The sequence below is a fragment of the Triticum dicoccoides genome, chromosome 3A, assembly GCF_002162155.2.
Source record: "Triticum dicoccoides isolate Atlit2015 ecotype Zavitan chromosome 3A, WEW_v2.0, whole genome shotgun sequence".
NCBI classification, from domain to species: Eukaryota; Viridiplantae; Streptophyta; class Magnoliopsida; order Poales; family Poaceae; genus Triticum; species Triticum dicoccoides.
Genome location: NC_041384.1, coordinates 515307 through 532201, shown reverse-complemented (window position 1 = coordinate 532201; position 16895 = coordinate 515307). Strand labels below are relative to the sequence as shown.

At 42.5% G+C, this 16895-nt stretch overlaps 1 protein-coding gene across 1 annotated transcript; it reads left to right on the top strand.

Moving 5' to 3' along the window:
• Positions 1-7092: 7092 nt before the first annotated feature.
• Positions 7093-10350, top strand: LOC119270821 (homeobox protein HOX1A-like). The gene is made up of 5 exons (XM_037552879.1): positions 7093-7577; positions 9404-9569; positions 9650-9770; positions 9858-9970; positions 10042-10350. Exons 1-5 carry the CDS (start codon positions 7093-7095, stop codon positions 10348-10350), a joined length of 1194 nt encoding a protein of 397 aa, XP_037408776.1.
• Positions 10351-16895: the final 6545 nt, after the last annotated feature.

Sequence of the window (16895 nt, the reverse complement as noted above, 5' to 3'; positions counted from 1 at the left end):
TGAACCGAAATAAGCTGACAATACAAATTTTGTCAACTATTTTTGAATAAACTGTATCAAAGACATAAACATATGCATGCATGGTTGAGAAAAACTCACATAATGGTAGAACTGGAGGCGTTTGCACATCGACCCAGATGTCTATATTACCTTCAATATCATCTTCCGAACGAATATCAAAGGTGATAACCATATCAGACTCAAATGCATAAGCCTTGCATAGTGCTTGCCAAGTTTTGCATTCAAAATGGGTGTATGTGTCTCCATTATATAATTTGACGTTGAAAGTATACCCATGCTCGGTCTTCAAGTAAACTCTCTTTACCTCCATATCATCTATAGCACTAAAACCTATCTTATCCAAGACAAAAATTCTTGCATGGCAGGGGATGCGCTAGTAGAATAGTGAAAATTTAAAATTATAAGTTGAAGCAAATGAAGCATAAGTTTTGCATTCAAATAATAATTGCCGTTGTGACTTACTGTATCCACTTCGAATATCTCATTCAGCTTGATACTGAAGCGCCTACCATCAACAAGGAAATTTCTGTCGCATAGGCCGCGCTGGTCTTCACAGTGTTCGCACATAATGAAATCTTTTTCGTCGTCAGATTACATTTCCTATGTTCATATAGGTGAAATATTAAACACTTATTACTATCTAACATTAATTAATATCTAGCCAATTCAAATATATATTCATAACATTTGACATTAATATATCTAACTATATTCATCTCTAACAATTGACATTACTATATATTTAACTTTTCTATCTAATTCATCTAACATTCAACATTAATCTAACATTTATATAAACTCAAAATATATAAAAAATTAAATAAACAGAAAAACTCATTAACAAATAATATTTTAATTAGATCATCAAATCTCAGATACCTAAATTTTCTTACTAAAAATAAACTAGTTATATTAATTATTCAACTAGTTCAAATCTCAAATACCTAAATAAACTAGTTCGACAATTTTCTTAATAAAAATAAACTAGTTATATTAATTATTCAACTAGTACAAATCTCATATACCTAAATAAACTAGTTCAAATCTAGCTAATTCATCTAACATTCGACATTAATCGATCTAACATTCGATCATCTAATTAACTTTTCTAAAAAACAGAAAACAGAAAATAAGTAAAAAAAATGTGTGTGTGTATGTGTGTGTGTACGTATGTGTGTGTATATATATATGTGTGTTTGTATGTGTGTGTGTGTACGTATGTGTGTGTATATGTGTGTGTGTGTGTATGTGTGTGTATATATATGTGTGTGTACTGCAGTGCGGCTCCGTACGCCGCAGCCCCGTACGTACGAGCGGGGGCGCCGGCGTACGGGGCGGGGGCGGCAGCGTACGTATGGGCCGGGTGCGCGCGCGGCGCGGGTACGCGAGAGCGAGAGACGTATACGTACGGGACCGCACGCGGCGACAACGACGGACGGCGGCGGCTCGCGAGACGACGACGACGACGGGCGGCGGCGGGCGGCGGCGACGACGACGGACGACGGGCGACGGGCGGCGACGACGGGATCGATGAGCGGCGCGCGGCGATGTTGCGAGAGGTTGGAGACGAAGTGGGAAGATGTAACTGAAATTTTTGTAAGTGCTGTATATATAGGATGAGCCTTTAGTACCGGTTGGAGCCACCAACTGGTACTAAAGGCCAACTTTGGCCAGGCCAAGAGGTGGGAAGAGCAGGCCTTTAGTACCGGTTGGAGCCACCAACCGGTACTAAAGACCTCGCGCTGCCACCCCGCAGTGCGCAAAGTTTAGTCCCATCTCGCCGGGCGAAGGGCAGCCGCACTGGTTTATAAACCCAGCCGCGGCTGCCTCTTTGAACTCCTCTATATAGCAGGCTTGTGGGCCTAACTTCTGCGTGCTGTCCTGTGAGTCTGCTGGGCCATTAGGGCCTGTAATTGCACGCCCTTGGCCTAGCAGGCCCACAGGGCAGCGCCCCAATTTTTTTTATAATTTTTCTCTTTTCTGCTTTATTTTTTCTTCTATTTATTTCTGAGTAGTTTTTTCTTTTCTACTATATTTATTTTCTTCTATTTATTTCTGAGTAGTTTTTTATATAGTTTTTTTTCTTTTCTGCTATAGTTTTTTTTTCTTTTCTGCTATTTTTTCTTTTCTGCTTTATTTAGTTTCTTCTATTTATTTCTGAGTAGTTTTTTATATAGTTTTTTTCTTTTCTGCTATAGTTTTTTTCTTTTCTGCTATTTTTTCTTTTCTGCTTTATTTTTTTTCCTATTCATTTATTTTTGTATACCATGCCAAGTTGATGGTTAAAACTTGATGGTCAAAGTCTGGAGGTATAACCAAAGTTTAAAAAAATGAAATGCCGACGTGCAACTAGTTTTTGCCATAACAGAAGAAGTCCGGAGTTGTAATAAGTTATTAAAAATAAAAAAGAGGTGCAATGCTCGTTAATTAGCTTCAAGCCTTTCGGAATAGTGTAAACTGCACTGCACATAGCTCCGTGCAGTCTACCATATTACTGAAGGCTTGAAGCTAAGCAACGTGAGCATTGAACCTCTTCTTCATCGTCTCTGCACTCAGGGCTTATAAACCGCTCCTAGTCCCTCTCTCTTTGCGAGGTGGGACTAAAAACAACTTACCAAAAAACTGTAGTACTAGTTCATGCCATGAACTGGTACTAAAGGTGCTTGTGGGGCCCCAGCCTTACCTGACACAACCTCATTAGTACCAGTTCGTGGCACGCACCGGTGCTAAAGAGCTCCTCCCGCCTAGCAGTTGGAACCGGTACCAAAGAGCTTCTCCCGCCTAGCAGTTGAATGGTGCATACTGAATGCACAAAAAGTCTGGAGTTGTAATAAGTTTTAAAAAATGAAATGCCTTTTGTAACAAATGAGTTTAATTTCGTCAGAAACCCGAATACTTCGAAAGAGATTGTCCAGTTTGTAAACGAAGTGCATCCAGTTTTTGTCGTAACCCTCTCTACTTTTTTGAACATGATATGTGGGTGAAATGATGATACCATGCCAAGTTTCAACTTTTTCAGAGTTCATTTGTAGTGCTTTTCAATTTCCAGGTCATTTAGTTCTCAAAACAAATCATTAAATGCATGAAAAATAGCAAATGAAGGCATAAACGGTTGAAAGTTGATGGCGTCGCTTTGAATGGTGCATACTGAACACAAAAAATATAAGAGCATTTAGATCATGATCTTATATTTCTTTACAGTCTAAATTGTCAATATGATCTCTTATACATCAAAAAATACTTTGATCATCAATGATCTTTGTGTGTATAATCTGAATTGTCAATATGAGTCATCAACGATTTATAAACCGATGAAGACTCATATTGCGGCCGCAAATTCTACACATGGAGTTCAATGAAGACCAAGTGCTTGTGATAGTTTGAGAAATAACATATTTAAGGTGGTAAAAGGCTTGTTAGGGGAGCGAGGTGGGACTAAAAACAGCTTGCCATAACTTCATTAGTACCGGTTCGTGGTACGAACCGGCACTAAATGGTGATGGTGGGGCCATAGCCTGACCGCAGGCTGACACAGCCTCTTTAGTACCGGTTCGTGGTACGAACCGGTACTAAAGGTTCGCCACGAACCGGTACTATTGATCGCCGCCACGAACCGGCACTAATGTACACATTAGTGCCGGCTCTAATTCAAACCGGCACTAATGTGCTTCACGTTTGACCCTTTTTCTACTAGTGCTATTTCATTCTTCTTATCTTCACTTTGAACCTTATCGGTTGTTTGCATTTTAAAATCGGAAACTCATGCTTGTCGTAATGAACTTATAAGTTTGCGAAGCGGATGGCATCGATTGTGGCCTTACATGCTATGTTCTCAGTAGTGGATCTCATGGTTGTGAATGTTATGCTTATGAACAATATGGTTATGTTTGGTCTAAATTTGTTCGATATGTGCAACTTTGTTGGATGTATGCATGTTGAACTCTGTGGAGCTACTATACATATGGTTGGATATCTATGCATGTTGAGTTTGGTGGAGCTATATTGCTGGATATATTGTTGTTTCAATTGCAAGGCTGTTACAGCAAACCAACAAAGGAAAGCAGATTGGCATATAAGCCGAGTGCAGTAATTGACTTACCCACTATAAGTCAGTCTGCCTAGGTAAAAGCACTCGACGTATATTATATAAGCCGTGTCTCCCAGCCAATGTGCCCGGCTTATATTATTTAAGCCGGTCGCCTAGTTCAAGCACTCGACTTACAAAATCGTAAGCCATGTAGCCCAGAAACAGTACCTGGCTTGGCATATAAGCCGAGTGCAGTAATGGGCTTACCCACTATAAGCCGGGCTGCCCAGGTAAAAGCACTCGACGTATATTATATAAGCTGTGTCTCTGAGCCAATGCGCTCGGCTTATATTATATGTATAACTCGGTCACCTATTTCAAGCACTCGACTTACAAAATCGTAAGCCATATGGCCCAGAAAAAGTACTCGTCTTATAGAAGCCAAAGAACTAAATGACATGTGCTGGTTTATATATAAGCCGAGTGCGGTAGCTAAAGACTCATTTTATATTGGACATGTGGTAGCAGTTGGGAACCCCACCGTGTCGGCAAACACAATGAGAGGGCACTCGGCTTACATAATAAGCCATGTGCGTCCTAAGACACATGGCGCACCCAGGCCTCACAGTTTCCCATGTAAACTGTGTGGTAGATAGGTACACGACATTCTCCCCTCCTCCGGCTTACATTTAAGCCGTGAACCATGGGAGACACATGGCTGACACCACTGTCACGGCTTACCAGTAAACCATGTGGCTGTCTATGCACATGTCTTAAAGTGACACTCGGCTTACAGGTGTGCCATGTGGCATCTTCGTTAGGTTCTGTCGGCTGTGATACCACTTGTTTTCGCCGGGTGCCACAGTTTTGCACTTGGCTTACATATAAGCCGACTACCCGATAACTGACACTCGGCTTACAACCCCTAATCCAATACAAATTAAGGCGATCAAGTACACTCAACCGAGTGTAACACTCAGCTTACACTTCGCCATGGTTAAAATGCTCTTCGCTGAGTATGTTTCATACCCGGCATTTATTTTTCCTATCATGATACATACCCGGTTATTTTGCGGGCGATGGATCCTTGTAAGCACCAGGCTAGACAAAATCAAAAGTATCTTTGACTGCCGTAGGACTATGGGAAGAAAATTCCGTTAAATCTACATCAGCATGCAAATCTGAATCATACTTTATGAGTTCAGCAAAACAACCATTTATGAGATGAAATTGACAAATGAAATTCTGACAAACACAATCTGTAAGCCCAAAGATGAGCTAACCACAGCTTTGTTATTGGCAACAGAAAAACGAAATTATGGCTTAACATGAGGACTTTAAAACCCACACTACAACCTCCAATGCTACATTGCAAAGCAAGACCCATAGATTCCCATTAAAGCAACGAAGCAGAAGAAATGAGGCCAGCAAATAAAAAAAAATTGGAGTCTCGAGAAGGTTATAATTGTACACTTGATCCAACCCAACGACTCATGTAGTCAACGAGGGCAATACCACGGGACAAGTCACAATGGAGAAGCTCTTCCATTGTTCTTTCCTATCCTTCCAAATGGCAATAGATTTGTGCAAAGTTTTGGAGCGTGAAGTTTCTGATGGAAGAATCACTTTAATTCTAGGTTGAGCCATGGTATATCCCATCTCCTTTACACCGATGACAACATCATATTCTTCAAGACTTCAGAGGCTCATGGAAGTAACGTGAGATATGCTTTCACTCTATTTTTAGAATGGTACTCGATGCATGAATTAGTCCATAGTAGTGTTAGACAGTGTGTGTGGAGTTAGCTAGGGTAATGGTTGGTGTCAGTCATGTCTCATGAGTCATGACGACTGTTTGAGCTAGCTGTAATGGGTTACGCTTGGTTTTTCACTAATTAACCAAACAATTTTCTTGTGCTTGATTAATAGATTGATGCCTTCAGACCTCATTTTCAGGGGAAAAATATTGAAGGAGTGAAAATGTTGAATGATTGATCAACAACTCCAAGAGAAACAATGAATCCTTCGATTTTGTCATCATAAGAGACACATGGAACTAACCTGTACTACTTCATAATTATATTTGCTGGTAGGCATAAATGGGCTGAGATCCACGTCATAAAACACTACACAATTCTGTTAGTGGGTCCAAAACTCCAAAGAGCTGCACATGGGCCGGCCCGAGAAGCCATTCGCCAGCTACCGCTCGATCGCCCGCCATCGCCTCGCTCACAGACATCCCATCCCAGCCGTGCTTGGCGACAAACCACCGGCAGCGGCGGCGCCCAGCACGGTGAGTTGTTCCTCCACGTCCGGCCATCTCTAAGGCATCTCATGAGTAGTTCACCACAATCAAGCTTCTTTAATTCCTCCACGTCCGGCCATCTCCTCCCCCGTCTGATTTCCTCGACCCCGTTTCCTATTCCTAGATCCTCGTCATCTTCTGATTCCAGCGGCGGCCAAATAGAAACATTCGACCCCGTCCGGTCCAAACTTGGTGATGGATAGATGGATTGGTTCGTTTTGGGTTTGAGTTTAGAAGAGAGACCCGTGGATTGATGGATTGCTTCGCAAGTTCACTTTACAAGTCTCTGTTGTTTTGATGGTTTGCTCACGCTAGATCCATCTCTAGGAAGCTAGTCGGAACTCTGTATACTCGAAATCGTGACTGCCCTTGGATATGAAAAGAAGTAGATTTAAATTATAGGTTGTGTATAGACTGTGGTGCCCATGTTTTGAGACTGCTTCACGGCTGGCAGAAAATTATGGACTTCGTACGTACATGCATGTAATTTCAACTATAGATTGCAATAATTAATGCGTTATATTTTGGAGATGCAAAGTTAGCTATCAATGTTTTATAGGTGATATTATGTATATGTGATCGGTTCATACACCCACAAATGTTGACTACACTTTGTGTACTTGCTGCAGGTGCTGAGATCCCGATTCCGTTGTGGCTGCGCTCTGCAAGAAGGCATTTCTCGGAAGTTGTCTTCTTCTTTCCTACTACAACATCATTTAGATTCTGGCCGCCATCCGATATGGACAAAAGTAATACATCTGGCTATGCTGAGGACATTACCGAGACTCAGAAATATGCAAACCCTGAGAGAGCCAACAGGGGAAGTTTTCCTTTTCCACATACAACCCTATTGGGGGAAAGGAAAACTTTCAAAAGGGCGGCAAACAGGGGAAGGAAATACTCCTGGGCAACGTCAAGTAGAACATATCATTTGAGATCATCTGACAGTGCCAGGGTTCTTCGTTCTAGATCAGTTGCAGATAAGTCGCCTAGTGACGCTATGCAAACTCAAAGAGAAAGAGCCGTGAAGAAGCCAACTGGCGACCCTGTGGACACTCCCCTAAAGCCAACTGCTAAAAGAATAAGAAGGAAAAAAACAACAGAGAGTGGACCAGACGATGAGTTATTGAAAATTCCGAAGGGGATTAGATACTTTTTGAATCGGATAAACTTTCAGCAAAGTTTTCTTCAAGTGTATGAGAGTGAAGGCTGGAAAAATCAAAGGTTCGCCACCTCTCTATTCACCTTTCATTTGTAGCTAAAGTTTCATTTATTATTACTCCCACTACTCCCTTCTTTATGATCTTTTAGTTAGCACAATTTCATAATTGTAACCTGCATTTATCTTTTTACACCCGAGTTGCTGATTTTAGCTCCACTCGTTACTTGCATATACACGGATTCTTATCTGGTCGTAGGGCAGTTATTGCACCATCCGCACGCCCCCCTCAGCTCGTTTCGTACCCACACGTGCATGCTTGTTATTTGCTTAGTCTGAATAGCTAGCAACAGGAAACAATTATTACTCCAGATACGATGCATCCATACTATTGCTTTACTCCCAACGTTTAATCAGATGGGCAATTAAACAACTGCTGGAAATTAATGAACTAATACACATTTTAACCAGAGGTAAAATCCAAACTACCACTCTAGGCTCCTCCTTGGTCTTACCGAAACAACTAATAGACTAGACATTATAAATGGAATGGAGGGAGCAAATAAAAATTCATAACACCCTTCTGGAGCTATATAACACCATGGGTGTCACACAAAAAGGCTTGGAGGGATAACAATATTGACTTTTAGTTGAACTATTGCAATCTTCTTATATTGTCTTAGACTCCTAGCTGTATTTTGCGCTGTTGCTTCTAGAAACAGCTGTATTTATCTCATATGTATATGTGCTAATTAATTAGCAACTTCTCTTTTAGTTGAACTATTAGTTGAACTATATTTTAGAATAGAAGGCTTGGAGGATAACAATATTCACTTTTAGTTCAACTATTGCAATCTTCTTATTGTCTTACTCCTAGGTGTATTTGGCGCTGTTGCTTCTAGAAGCAGGTGTATTTATTTCATATGTATATATGTTAATTAATTAGCAACTTCTCTTTCTGGAGCACTATTACATATGGATATTATTTACTAGAAATGTGAAGACCCGCTGCAACTAAATGGGGCTCACTGTTACCGTAATACTACCTCCATCCCATGATATAAAAGTGTTTCTGAAACTACACTAATGTAAAAAACGCTCTTATATAGTGGGACAGAAGGAGTAATTCTGATCCGTGCAGTAGTAAAAAAAGGGTAATTTTAGTAATTTCAAAATTAAAAATAAAAAGGTTCCTGAGTTGGGTGTTAAGCTAAAACACTTCCCTTTTATTGGTCTTCCGTACTTAATGTGCATTTTGTCAACCATGAGTGTGTGGGGCTAGAAGTATAAATAAAGTCACAGGCTTACCATCTGTACATTTCACTTGAGAAATACAGTCATGAGTCCTGAGGTCGACCTTAATGTAGCTCCCCATTAATTGTGCTGTGAATCTCTTTGGTCCCTCTTCGTAGTTATTTGAGAAAAGAAAGAACAGAATGGTTTTTTCGTGTTCAAAACAATTGGCAGAATGGTATCCTTTTACATGCTTTATCATATTATCTCTATTGATGACTTTACGTCTTCAGATGTTATATTTCATTCATGTACATTTATTATATCTAATTGTGCCAGTTGTAATGAATTATTTCGGGTTCATTTTAAAAACAACTAGACCAACTGAACTAGCCCCTCTGGCATTTAAACAAGAAACAACCCAGACACACACCCTGCGGAGCCCAAGGCTTGAATCCGGGTGGCGCAGACAACCGCGCGCTACTAGCCACTTGGTCAACACCCAGTTCCAATTAGGGTTCAATTAAATTGATGTTCCCTTTTCTTTTGGTTCACATGCATGGTCAACAACACAGTTTCTTGGCTGTTCTTAGTTGTGGATTCCTTGCGATGTGAGTTGCAATATAGAAATGTTATTTACCCATACTCCAACATGCAGTTTGGAAAAGATAAGGCCGGAGAAGGAGCTTGAACGAGCCAAGGCAGAGATCATGCGGTGCAAATTAAGAATACGAGAAGCTTTCCAGAAGCTTGATAATCTTCTAACTGTGGGGAAGCTTGAAAACACTTTGATTGATTCTGAAAGAATGATATCTTGTGACCATGTATGTATACACATTTTTTCCCGTGTTGTGCTCTTTTGTGCTAAACATTTTAATCAGTGACCATGCTTCCCATCTTACAGATTGTTTGTGCCGCTTGTAGATTGCAAGGCCCTACATCAAATAATGGCATCGTTCTCTGTGACGGCTGCGACAGAGGGTTCCACCAAAATTGTTTAAACCCTCCTTTACTCACTGAAGATAGTAATATTTATTTCCCTAATTCCTTTTTGTATGCAAGGTTTTGTTATTTATGGTGTTAATTAATTCATGTTATCATTCCCTTTGTAGTCCCTGAGGCAGGAGAACGATGGCTTTGCCCTGCATGTGATTGCAAGATAAAGTGTATAGAATTAATAAATGAACACCAAGGGACAAATCTTTCCATTAATGATTCTTGGGAGGTAACATGTTCAATCTTAAGAATACTTCACCGGTAAGAATATTCCACCATGATACTACATTATTCTTGCAGAAAGTTTTTCCTGGGACAGCTGCGGTGGTAGACGGGCCTCTGCAAAATGATTTACCTGATCTTCCTTCGGACGATTCAGAAGACCATGACTTTGACCCCAATATATCCGAAGAACATGTGGCTGGTCACATGGAAGGATCATCAAAAGAGGATGGGGATGAAGGTTCAGACTCTGATGACTCAAATTTCATCATGTCTTCTGACAATTCAGAACATGTGAAGGAGAAAGAGAAAGTTGATGACCTTGGATTACCTTCAGAGGACTCGGAGGATGGAGACTATGATCCAGAAGGTTCTTATTCAGATTAATATATCAAAGAGATGCAAGTTGAATCAGACATCACATCGGACTCCTACTGATGTGAAGACATATCAAAGAGAAGCAAGCTGAGTCAGACATCACATTGAAATTTCTACAAGTGTCGCGGCAATAGAGCATTGTTATGGTTGTGAATGGAAGATACTGGACGTTTCATTGTGCCTTGGGTCACTGTTGTTGTCTCCTTTAATATGTTGTAGAATCATGTTCATGTGTTGTCATTGGTTGTGTACATTGTTGCTTCTGTTGTTGTTTACCTAGATAAGTGACTAGGTTGTTTATCTTTCATATGAATTTTCGACAGTGTGTCCATTGATCTCGTTGGTACATGTTGTAATCTTCCCTTTTTACGGGAAATATATGTTGTACTGTTTGTAAGGAGTATCTTCTGGTTAAGACATCTTTTTAATGATTTCCTTTTGTCCCTTATCCGCATCAGTTTTCTCTTGCAATGGAAGCTATGTTTTGCGTAGACACCTTACCGGATTATGTAATCCATGATACGCTCAGTTTTGCCTGGTTTTCTTAACATAGTAGGACATCACAAGTTCTAAATTCTAATAAACATCTTGATGAGATGAAATGATCGTACAAAAGTTCCGCTCCATTTTGCAAAGGAAATGGGACTACTGCATTATTCGCAGGTTCATTTCCTCTTCAACCATGCGGGCAGAAACGATTTAATTTGAAGCTGTGGCGGTCCATTGTTTATATGCCATTGCATGTTGTCTTGGGGAATATCTTTGAGCGTCAGGTAGACGATGCGTTGTTTAGCCAGTGACACCTTTTTTAGTCTCAGTGACCTATTGCCAGTGCCAGTGATGGTTTCTTTCTTCCGGTGCTAGCGACCTATTCCGCAATGACACACGACATGGAATTCCGAGGCAGCAGCCGACCAAAAAATCGGGTCGTTTCGTCCTCGCAGACATAAAAAAACCAAGACGACCCAAAAATCACAATCTTGTTTGGTATTATCTCGAATTATTGTGCTGTCCTTGTTAGCAAATTTGGACAAATACGCATCTCTAGTAATCAGGTTATTACGTTGATTCGTTAGTTCAACATACATGCTTTGTACATTTGGCGAACTTCTATAATAGGTCTATAACTTTTGCAAAAATAATACTAATTTGTATATGAAGTGGACATTGAGTCCAATACTGTACGTGTGCTGCAAGGATATGTGTTTCTGCGTTTAGGCGAAGAGTCCTAGTCGGTTTGTGGAAACTGGTAGAGTCAGGTCCTAAGCATGTATATATATTAACACAGGCGTGGGCCACCCTGTAGTCATGGCCGTCGATCGCATGAGGTGGACAGATTATCAACGTCATGTCGAAGCCCGTCCCATAGTGCAAGTGACTCGACGGCTTAGAACCACCGAGCTCGGTGGGTGGTGAGCTGACCATGGGTGTTGGTGGAAGTAGGCGCTACCGCCGTGTGTTAGCGGTTGTGTGAAGTTTTTCACTCGGGCCATGTTGAATCAGGTGAGGTTCACTCTGGCTGTATAAACAGACTAACGATGTGTCACAGTTCACTCAAGGTAGGGACTTTGAGTGAGGATGTTCTGTCGGGTGCTAGTTCGCTCTAATAGGCATTTCGACTGAGGATGTTCAATTAAATGCAAGTTGACTTAGATGTAGGTAGTACATATGCTCCCATCATATCACTATCATGTGCCCAGTCCGAGAATGTAGGGGTAGGTGGGAGCAGTTGGGAGCTGTTGAGAGTAGGTAGAATATTTTCTTGTAGCTCTGTCTATAATTAGCTATGAATAGAAGCAAAAAATGAGATAGACTCACAACCAAAAACTCAAACGCGTGCGCATGTCTGCGTCGGTCCTCCGCTTCATCCCCCTCCCTCTCACTTGGTATGGCAAGGGGCAAAAGTCGGCTACGTCGGAGCTCTGCTCGGAATGCAGGCGATCTACACACAGAGACGAGGCGGATTGCAAACAATTGATTATCACAGCACTACGTTATGCCATAGTAGATGCCGAAGGACGGTGTCGGTGCTGGCGCCTGTAAGACGCCCAGGAGAGTGCGGCCGACGAGACATGCGCGGCCGACGCGCTCACGCTGCAGGGCAGGCAGAGAGGTGATCTGGGCACACCGCGCTCCACGCGTAGCGTGGGTATGTCCGACACCTTCTTTCCCCTACTCAAACAGATCAACTACCCTGGTTGGTTGTTCCTGTTGAAGGTCATCATGGAAGCTCGTCACATGTGGCAAGCCATGGAAACATGTGACGTGGAGTTCGCCAAAGACCGTCTGGCGATGGAGGCGATTTTTCGCTCCGTGCCGCAGGAGATGTTGCCCATTCTTGCAAGTAACAAGACTGCGAAGGAGGCATGTGACACCAGCAAGACACTGCGCATAGGCGTAGACCACTTGCATGAGTAAAAGGTGCAGACTGTTCGTCTCTGGTACAGGGAGATCAAGTTCTAGCCTGGTGAGCACGTTGACAACTTCACAATGCGCTTGCTAGGTCTCACCAAAACCGAACCGATCACAAGCCGGGTGTGCCTGAAGCTTCTCTGGATCTGTCCACCATGTCTATCATGGAACTTGACGGGAAAGTCTCCGAGGAGCGTGGCGACGAAGGTCCTGAGAGCACTGGTGGCTAACTGTTACCCACATCGGAGCAGTGGAACGTGATCTTGTAGCAATGGGAACGCGGGGATTCTTTCGACAGTGAGCTCCTCCGCGGTGAACCGGGCCTCATTTGAGGGCGTGGGCGTGCCTCCAACGGCGACCAAGGAAACACCAATGCTGGGAACAATTCTATCAGTGGCGGTGCAAGGCGCGAAGACGTGTCTCGCTACTACAAGAAACCGGGGCACTGGGCGTGGATTGCTGCACGAAGATGAGGGAGGAGGTGCATCTGGTGCAAGACGTGCAAAATGAAGGTCATGACGAACCTGTACTTGTCATGACCATGTGCCAGCCGACAAATGTCAGTCATGCTGGTCAAACCGACTGTAACATTCATTCGTCAGTAGCTCAGTTAGACTGGTCATACCTTGTGAAGCCTGCAGTCAGGCCAGGCATGCTGACTAAAGATCGTTTTGGTCGGATGATCGACTAATCAACGATGACACACCTGCTCTCCTCATGGCTGAAGCTACTCGGATGCTGACTGATACTGATTGTAGTAGTTAGTCTGATGCAGTGGGATATAGCCATGAAGGCTCACTTGGCTCGGAGGAAGCTCGAGTGGGCGGTCACGTGCTTCTCAATGAGGAGCGCACTTGGGTCGGACTCAGCGATGAGTGCGAGCGAGTTGAGGTCCCCTGTTACCTCGACACTAGGGGCTCAAACCACACGACGGGTTATCGCGAGATGTTTGCCGGAGTGCATATGTGAAATCCTCTGGTTAGGAGGATCTACAGCTGACATGTTCCTTCGTAGCTTGCTTTAGGTTGCAGCTTTCTATCTGTGGAACTTAATGTATTATCACTTGTGTATAATTTCTGGAGTTCAGGTATGAGTGTTTCATCATGTGTCCAGTTGACTTTCGGTAGTTACATCGTCATCCATCATGAACAAGCCAGTCTGTGCGTGTGTGTTGTCATACACGGTGCTGCTGGCAAGTGTTGTTTCGGTAGTGACCGGAGAGGTTCCATCCATTACATTCCATTGTGCACATCCTAGCCAAGCTAAATGATGCTGTTAATTGCTTCCGTCCTTTCTCCACCATAAATTGATCCTATCCACTATTTTGTTGCAGAATTTTTTATCTTTGCATCTTCTCAATTGAATTCGACTAAATATGAACTGTGATGAAGGAATTAACGCTGCCGCTACCTCGGTAAGGCCAATGAGATCTATTTATCCACGTGGCCGGAGCTTCTCCTCTTTTTTTTTGACAAAGGACAATTCATTCATTTGATACATCGAGGTTATGCAAACGAATCGAGGAAGTAGTAAAATTTGCATGAAAAAGGTCATTTTCCCCTCATTTTACGGCAGAGTCTATATTTTGTGTCTAATCAACGGACCCCAAAAGATGTTTCAATATTTGATATGGACGCCACTATTGTTTCTTGGGGGATTTCAGGGTTTTTTGGGGGGCGGGGGAGGTGGATTTGTCGGTGGTTCCCTAAAATTGAAATGCCAATACGTCCTCCGTTATGATGCAAGGCATCCATCGTCCGTCCCTAAGTGGCGTGGCGGTGACGTCGCCTTGATCGACAGCTCTACCAAGATCTGTGGTGCTAGGCTTAGGGTGTGCGCCTACCTTTCGTGTCATTAGCGGTTGTGGTTTCTAAGTATCTATAAGCAGGGAGAGAAATGATCCTGGGCATTAAATCCTTGGATGGTAGGAATGGCGAATGGAGCACAAGGAAGGAGACGGTAAAACAGGTGAAACCGAGACAGTGTATGTGTAATGAGTTAATGCATTCCCTATTATGACCAGACAAAATTGTAACCGCACTCCATAAATCAGAAAACGTTGTTACACTTTCTGTTTTAATAACCCACAACCGCTAATGACGATGGTCTGGTTATCATGGTCACGTTTAATGCCGAAGGTGATGGGACTAAAAGAGAAAAAACATTGGCACTCATTCATTTGCTGCCGGGGAGCAGCCCCTCTCCTCTCTTATTTATGCGCTTCTCTTTCGGTGCTTTTTATGTGTATATCCAACTGTGTAATACTGCCTGATCGGCCATCTTTCTAAACAGTCGGCTGGTCGGTGTTGTTGGAGCTACAACCTACAAACAAGGTACATCCTGCTAGTGGAGGCTAAATGTGTGGTACTGTTTGTCCCACCGGAAGATCGAGAATAGGAGATATGTCCTATCTATTGATCAACGGTATATCTTCCACTCTTCCTGATGTCTCCTGTTCTCAAGATCTTTAGTATCTCCTTTCTTTCTCTCCATCTGCTTATCACTATGGACAATTCTCAACTGTTTTGTGTGCTAGTTTGAAGTTGCTAACAGGTAAAAGTGAAAAGGAACAAGTTCATTATATTCAAGGGATGATAGGGCGCTTCTCTTTATATAATAACAAACAATTATTAAGATAAGTGAAGGTAGGTGAAGCATTCATTTAATTTCTATCCTGAGACCAATGCACATGAGTTTGATGCGTATGTGTGTCAGCAACTAACAGTAAGAACAGTAATATATTTTTGAAGAACTTGCTAAATTTCAGTTGACTGAAATTTAGTGATGTCTCAGTCACACCCTGGGCCATTGTATCAATGCAACTTTTAGATACATGCAAACACACAATGCAGCTCCAGTATGTTGTTGTTTCAGCCTGTTTTAGACGAAAACATACCATCGAACAGGGTATCTGCATGTGTTGAGAGGGATGATTACCGTAAGCGCGTTGATGATCTTAGACGAGTAATACAAGGATGGGTTGCTATATGGGCTACATTGGGGTGCGGTTCTTTGATGGTTGAAGACATGATGTGGTTCGGGTTAATAGGCCATGTTAGAGTGCAATGTTTCAAGGCCTCCAACATAGTGGGCAACAATCTCACCACCTCGGCTTTCGTGGTGGTTGCTACTTTGGTTGCAAATGAACTATCCAGTTCTTCTTTCACTTGGGTTATTTTCTAGTCTGCAGATAGCTGGCTAGCTTGCCTTTGTTCAGGGTAAAATGATAGTGTTTCACACATCTTTCATAATAGCATGCGCTATCGACCCGACCAGTCACCGGCTCGGCCAACGGGTCCTTGCCTAATATCACGTTGCAAAGCGTTGTTCAGAGGGCCATTCCACCTAAAAGAAGACCCCACTAGGTGTGATGGTCGTGTGATCACCCGAACCTTAGTTAAACCGTCTACAGTTGGATCCTTTGAATTTACACTTTTCTTCATCGGCGGCGGTTGGTGTTCTGCAGGTGCGCTGGTTCTCTAGGGCCTTACAACAATGACTTAGCGACTACTAAACCAGGGTTTGCCCGGATCCGATGATGGACGGGTGATGACGATGGCACAACTTTGGCTCACTATGGTGCTTGTATTCGTCGCTAGGTGGTCTACAAACATGGATGTAATTGATTTTACTTCTCGTGTTTGTACTACCATGATATTTGATGAATAGATTAGACGTTTTACGCAAAAATACCTTCATTATCCACAAAAGGCCTCTCTCTATAGGTACCTCATCCCCAATTCTTCCTCCGCGCAATAACTAGCCTTTTGGCTATAGTGCTAATTGATGCATCCAAAACTCTGCACGTCTGAATATTACAGCCGTACTACCGACTTAATTGTTGAAGAAATTACCCATCAATGTTATCCACTCGAATTTACTACTCAGCATAAACTCCAGTTCAAAAGATTGAAAAAAGTCACTAACCCTAAAAATATCTTCCCCTCGCGGTTGTTCTCTCTATCGGGCCAGCAACCTCCTACTGTGGACGCTCTTCAATCAGTCAGGCAATTGATCAATTATATCTTTGGCATGAACATATGGATCATCTCTATCATTCACGGTGTAGTTAGCTATAGGTTGGTTTAGGTTGTTAGGATAAACCCGAATAGCTCTCTCTCACTCGCTCGAACGAAGGTGGA